Source organism: Brassica napus, chromosome A8, assembly GCF_020379485.1.
Source record: "Brassica napus cultivar Da-Ae chromosome A8, Da-Ae, whole genome shotgun sequence".
NCBI lineage: Eukaryota > Viridiplantae > Streptophyta > Magnoliopsida > Brassicales > Brassicaceae > Brassica > Brassica napus.
In genome coordinates this window covers 4,132,329-4,139,670 of record NC_063441.1, presented here as the reverse complement: position 1 = coordinate 4,139,670, position 7,342 = coordinate 4,132,329, and the positions used below count along the sequence as shown (strand labels likewise).

Here is a 7,342-nt window from a genome sequence, read left to right as displayed (position 1 = left end):
ACGGCTTATCCGGAAAGATTGTGGACTATATAAGATCTTTATTTTTGGACAAAGGACTATCTCTTTTATGTTAAAATTTACGTATAATGTAACTGAATGATTAATTCTACGGCAATAAACATTTTTAAATGACAAAAAATAAAATAAAGAATTTTACCAAAAAAAAAAATAATAATAAAGAAAACAGAAAAAAAAATGGAACAAAAAAGAAAGAAAAGAGAAAATCATTGTCACGTACAATGATTAAGTTGGAAAATATACAGAGCTATATATAAATATGTATATAGGTACAGCTAGCTAGCATGCAATGTAGCGGGAAAGCGAGTGCATGGACTTCAGTGAGTGTGTCTCATATAATGCCATTTTAACTTTTAACCTATAAAGAAAATTCTCTCTTTCTCACTCTTGTTTCAACCAAAATACCAAAAAACATTCGCGAGAGTCAATAAAGCATCAGACAAACAACTAACCACATACACACCACCGCTTACATGTACATTGATGTTTATTGATGTACACATTCTAACATATCATCGGGAATACAAATTTTAAACAAGATTACTGTTACGCTAGTATCATCTGATAAAATGTATATAAAATTATCAAAACTAAATCTTAAACTTAATTATTACTTAGCATATAGTTTTGCATATATGTTATTGTGTTCATCTGTTGTTATAAGATATTTAATATTTTGTAATTAAAAGATAATATGTTTTCTTGAGTCGTTATAACAGTACAAAATATTATTGTATAGAAGTACTAAGTCTATCATAATCACCGCTAAATTTGTTATAAAAAATAAAAATAAAACGACTGGATTTGTTAAGAACAGACACTATAATCAAGAGATTAGCTCATTTTTCAAAAAAGAAACTCAAGAGATGAGCTAAACTAAAAATTCATAATTAAGAATACATAGCAATAAAAATGTACATAGGGGTACATCACATTCGCAGATTACAAGGGAATTCTTAAGTAGATTCTGTTATTTTCTAATATTTGATTATTTTAATATTGAATTTCTAGATACCAAATACTTAGTCTGTACCTAAACCAGATCTACATAAGAATTCCACATTCTCTGCCTCATCTTCTTCACCTACCTTCAGGGTACAATGGGAAAAGCTCGAGCGTTACATTATCAATGATTTTGTTGAAAGTAGTTGCCATTGTAGCATTTTTACTACTATTTATGTTTCGTCTGCTATCTATCTCCAAGTTCTCAAATCCCCAGCTCCTACATGTCCTCTTGTACTCAGTTTCTTCCACTAACTCCCCCTTCTCAACCATTGAGTCTCTCTACACAAACAATACACATAACTTAATAATTATAGTTAACTAAAAACGCATAAGAAAACTATATAGACTAATCCTTAACCAATACACACCCTGATTACGTCAAATGACGATGTTGTTGTTGTCTTCGTTGTTACACTTGCGTTATTGATATTAGTGGTCTTGAAGCTGCTTTGGCAACTTAAGCTGATGAAGTTGTTCCGCTTCTGCTTCTGCCTCTCGCGGGCTTTGTGGTTCTGAAACCAGTAAAATACATTCTTTCCTTCAATTTTTCCGTATTTACCGAGTTGAGAAGTGATGTGCTCGATCTGTTGCGCATTAGGAGTGCGCATTCCACCTTTGTATAACATCTCAAGTATCCCTATCTGTTCTTGAGTTGGGTTCCACCTTGTCCCTCCCTGGTGCGTCTCCACCTAACATACCATATTTGTTAGTTGGAAGAAAATTTTAATATAATAGAAGACGGCATGAACCCATTAAGTCATTACAGTTAGGCAATGTTTTACGTCTATGGTTATTTTGAAAAACTCTTAATATTGTGATAGTGTTATTTTGGATGTAGAATAATATGCTGACTGTAAAATAAGATAACTGACTTGAGGAAGGTCTCGTTGGTGTTCAATAGAGTATTCAAATTTTCTTGGACCGGTTTGATCGGGTTTAATGAAGCTCTTGAGGTCAAAAGTAGCGGAAGTGACGCCGGAGGAAGAAGAAGGAGAGCAAGGGCTGCCGGAGAGCTTAGGGGCGAGAGGACGGAGGCGTTTGCAGCTTAGGCTAAGGGATGATGGCGAATCATGTTGTTCCCAGGACGAAGACCCATTGGAAAACTCATGAACCTTCATTGCTTTAATATCTTTATTTCGAAAATGTTGTCTCGTTACAAGACTTGGCTGATGTATATATAGAAGAGATGTGGAAATATTAATGTGTAGTGAATAAATTATAATAACTATAATTGGTGATATCCAGTTGGCTAGGAAAAAGAATGGAAAAGAACAGATGATTTTTTACAAAAGTGGGACGTCGGGAAACCAAAGACCAAATGATGGGTTATGGTTGACTTTTATCATTTTAAATCTCTTTATCTTTATTGTAAAATTAAATATTCGGAAGCAAATGCATTAGATAAAGACCAAATTTCAGACTAAGTAAAGACAGTGAAATCTATGATTTGTTTTTAGAAAGTGAAATTTCATGGCGTAAATATTGATAGACGTACGTGTGTGATGTGTCTACTATATACACATAATACATGCGTACGTGTGTAATGTGTTCAAGTCTGCATGTTACTTCGAACCATGTATAATCCGTACCAACTACAATAAAGTAATTCATGTGTATTCTACTATTCATTCATGCGTGGATTGAGATGTAGCAATATATTATTAAACCGAGTACCAAATCTCTCTCTCTCTCTCTCTCTCTCTCTCTCGTAGACTAGTTGTATTACTATAGTGCTGTTGATAGCACGTCAGATGGTGCTGAACAAATGAATTAGCTTATCAAACCGGATGAGTGAGATTCATGTGTAAGACAAACAAGTCAAACAACATAAGTTATGCAAAATAATGATAACAAAAACCAAATAGTGATTATAACAAATAATGTTATTATAAGCTTTTCTTCGGAAAATATGTGTTGAGATAAGCTTGACGATAGCTTGAGAGTCAAGCAACCTATTCCTAGTTAGTTTATGATCTTAGAGATAAGGATCATAATATATTGTTTGTGTTACAATTAGGAATAGGAAAATATAATGTCTCTATATAAAGCAATGTCGAATATGACATATGCTACGAATTGTGTGTGATTGAAAGCTTTAGTTTTTTGAATTATTTTTCTAAAGCAATAAAGAAAAGCGTTCTTTATATTCTGATTTCGAGTTCTATATTTGGTATCAGAGCGTTCGATACCTGGAAACACGAATCGTGAACAACTGGTATCACGAAACCAACGACTGAAACGATGGCTGACATCAAAGACGATCCAGATACGACCACCAAGGGGACAGGACCCTCTTCGATAAAATTTCCGATGCTAACCACCTCAAATTACACTGTTTGGGCCATGAAGATGAAGATTGCGTTGAAGGTCAACAAGGTCTGGGAAGCTATCAACCCCGGCAACAAACATGAAGAAAAAAATAACATGGCTATTGCTTTGATATTCCAATCTATACCTGAGGCTCTAACCTTGCAAGTAGGCGACCTTGATACAGCCAAGGCAGTGTGGGACGCAATCAAAGCAAGGCACGTTGGGGCAGAGAGAGTACGAGAGGCACGATTGCAAACTTTAATGGCAGACTTTGATCGACTTAAGATGAAGGAAGCAGATACTATAGATGACTTTGTAGCGAAGCTTGCCAAAATCTCATCTAAATCTGCCTCTCTCGGGGAGATTATCAAAGAACCGAAGTTGGTGAAGAAATTCTTGAAAAACTTACCGAGAAAGAAGTATATTCATATGGTCGCGTCTCTTGAACAGGTCTTGGACCTAAATATGACGAGCTTTGAAGATATTGTGGGTAGGTTAAAGGCGTACGAAGAACGGATATGCGAAGAAGAAGAGAACCATGATGATCAAGAGAAACTCATGTATACAAACATGGAATCTCAGCGTGATAACTATGGAGGAAACAGAGGACGTGGCAGAGGCGGAAGAAAAAACTGGAGAGGAAGAGGACGAGGCCGTAATGGAGGCTTCTACGCACAGAGAGAGGCATATAAACAGACTCAAGACCGAGATACATCTCATATAACATGCTTTCGATGCGACAAACTCGGTCATTATGCAGCAGATTGTCCGGATAGGTTGCTTAAGTTGCAAGAAACGGTAGAGAAGAAAGAAGATAACACTCAAGAGGCTGACGAGTTGATGATGCACAAGGTAGTTTACTTAAACGAAAGGAAGGTAAAACCAAGCGTGTTTGAAGCTGAGCAAGGCGTAGAGAACTTGTGGTATCTCGACAACGGAGCAAGCAACCATATGAGTGGTAACTGTTCCTTCTTCCTCTCTCTGGATGAAGAAATCACTGGAAAAGTGCGATTTGGGGATGATTCTAGGATTGATATTAAGGGGAAAGGCTCGATTCGGTTTATCCTAAAGGGAGGTGAGAAGAAGATACTAAATAATGTCTATTACATACCCGGTCTGAAGAGCAACATTGTGAGTTTGGGTCAGGCCACAGAGGCAGGGTGCGAAGTGAGAATGAAAGACGACCTGCTAATGCTTCTCGATCGTGCGGGACATCTGATAGTTAAGACAACGAGATCAAGGAACCGCTTGTATAAAGTAATATTGCAAGCGGACACCTTTCAGTGTATGTTAACAACAGTTCCTAGTAACTCATCAAGGTGGCATGCACGCCTTGGGCATGTTAACCTAGAGACAATGAAGTTGATGATAAAGAAGGAACTTGTCGTTGGCATACCTCAACTGAGCATCGAGAAGGAGACGTGTGTATCGTGTTATCTTGGAAAACAAACGAGGCAGCCATTCCCACAGTCAACCGGATACAGAGCAAATCATCTTCTAGAGCTTGTCCATGGAGATTTATGTGGACCCATTACCCCGACTACACCAGGGCACAAGCGCTACGTATTTGTGCTAATAGATGATTGCAGTCGATACATGTGGACAGTGTTGCTTGAAAGGAAAAGTGAGGCATTTGATAAATTCAAAACATTCAAGAGACTTGCGGAACAAGAAACAAGAGCAGAAGTAAAAACATTCCGAAGTGACAGAGGAGGAGAGTTCATGTCATAAGAGTTTATATCCTATTGTGACAAGAACGGTATCAATCAAAATCTAACTGCTCCCTACTCTCCCCAACAGAATGGAGTCGTCGAACGACGAAACCGTACGTTAATGGAGATGACACGAAGTCTCTTTAAGCACATGGGCGTACCAAACATCCTGTGGGGTGAAGCTGTTCGTCACGCTACTTACCTAATTAATCGTATCGCAACAAGATCCTTGATCGGAAGAACGCCGTATGAAGCATTACGAAGTAAAAAGCCAAATCTTGAGCATCTCAAGGTCTTTGGGTGTGTCTGCTTTGCAAGAACAGAGGAGGCAGGTAGAAAGAAACTCGACGACCGATCAAGAGTCTTGGTGCACTTAGGAACCGAACCGGGCACCAAAGCATATCGCTTACTGGATCCTACAAACAAAAAGATCGTAGTAAGCCGGGACGTCCACTTTGATGAAGAACGTAGGTGGAACTGGGGGATGTCTGAGTCTAAGGGAGCTGAGAGTTTTGAAGTAGAGCTGTGGCCATTAAAGGATGATCACAATCAAGATGATGTTACGACGATGGACGAGAACACACATAGCGAAGAAGAAAGTGATAAAGAAGAGCACGAAGAAGAAGAAGAACAGCTTCAGTCAGAACCAAGACGATCGTCGAGGATAAGCTCCAAACCATCCTATCTAGACGATTACGTCTTAATGGCAGAAGCAGAGTGTGAAAGGTTGCTGATGGTAATTAACAATGAACCATACGACTACAACGAAGCTAAGGAGTTAAAGGTATGGATCGATGCCTGCTTAGACGAGATTGCGTCCATAGAGAAGAATAATACTTGGACTCTTGTTGAGCTACCAAGAGGGTTCAAACCTATTGGACTGAAATGGGTTTTTAAGATTAAAAGAAACGCAGACGAGAGTATCAGTAAGTACAAAGCTCGGTTAGTGGCGAAAGGATATGTTCAGCAACATGGCATTGATTATGACGAGGTCTTTGCACCAGTAGCTAGGATCGAGACAGTCAGATTAATCATCGGACTTGCAGCATCATATCGTTGGGAGATACATCATCTCGATGTTAAAACAGCGTTCTTACACGGTGATCTCAAGGAGGAGGTATATGTTTCCCAACCTGAGGGTTTCGAGGTAAAAGGGAAAGAAAACAAAGTCTACAGATTGAGGAAAGCTCTTTATGGTTTAAAACAAGCTCCTAGAGCTTGGAATATTAAACTTAATACGATTCTACAAGAGCTTGGATTTACACGGTGCTCTAAAGAACCTTCGCTTTACAGAAAGGAGGAGAAGAAAGATCTTCTCATTGTGTGTGTTTATGTCGACGATCTACTTGTAACAAGCTCCTCTCTACAACTTACAATCGACTTCAAGAAAGAAATGGGAAACAAGTTTGATATGAGTGACTTAGGTAAACTAACCTATTACCTAGGCATCGAGGTACGACAGTATGATGGAGGCATCGTTCTATCTCAGGATAGATATGCGAGAAAGATTCTTGAGGAAACAGGTATGAAAGCGTGCAACCTTACTCATATTCTCATGGAAGTAAACGTAAGGTTGTTGAAGTCTCCACTTGAAAGAAGCATTGATGAAAGGGAATATCGACGCAGCATTGGATGTTTACGCTATTTGTTGCATACAAGACCTGATCTGTCCTTTCCTGTTGGAGTGCTTAGTAGGTTTATGAAAGATCCCAAGGAGTCTCACGGCGCAGCCTTGAAACAGATTCTGAGGTATCTACGCGGAACAACCACCCTCGGTCTACGTTTCACTCGAGCAACAAGTTTGGTCTTGACTGGTTTTAGTGATAGTTCACACAGTGTGGACGTTGATGATGCTAAATCAACAACCGGTCACGTTTTCTATCTCGACAATAGCCCTGTGACTTGGTGTTCTCAAAAACAAGAGATAGTAGCACTATCCTCATGTGAAGCTGAGTTTATGGCAGCAACGGAAGCTGCAAAACAGGCGATTTGGCTTCAGGAACTTTTGAGTGAAGTTGTCGGAGAAACAACTAAGAAAGTCATCATAAGAGTTGATAACAAATCTGCAATAGCACTCAAAAAGAATCATGTGTTTCATGGGCGTAGTAAACACATTCATAGAAGATTTCACTTCATACGTGAGTGTGTGGAGAACGAACAAGTTGAAGTTGAGCATGTACCGGGAAATGAACAACGAGCCGACAACTTACAAAGTCACTTGGCCGTTTGAAGTTTAAAGAGATGAGGCGACTAATTGGAGTACTTGAAGTGTGTGAAAGTGAGGTCAAGCTTAAGGA

At 38.8% G+C, this 7,342-nt stretch overlaps 1 protein-coding gene across 1 annotated transcript; it reads right to left on the bottom strand.

Moving 5' to 3' along the window:
- Positions 1–885: 885 nt before the first annotated feature.
- LOC106370483 (WUSCHEL-related homeobox 4-like) lies at positions 886–2,189 on the bottom strand. The gene is made up of 3 exons (XM_013810484.3): positions 1,896–2,189; positions 1,392–1,712; positions 886–1,302 (listed from the first exon to the last, which is right to left on the bottom strand). The coding sequence occupies exons 1-3, from the start codon at positions 2,139–2,141 to the stop codon at positions 1,099–1,101; spliced, it is 771 nt and encodes a 256-aa protein (XP_013665938.2). The 5' UTR covers positions 2,142–2,189; the 3' UTR covers positions 886–1,098.
- Positions 2,190–7,342: the final 5,153 nt, after the last annotated feature.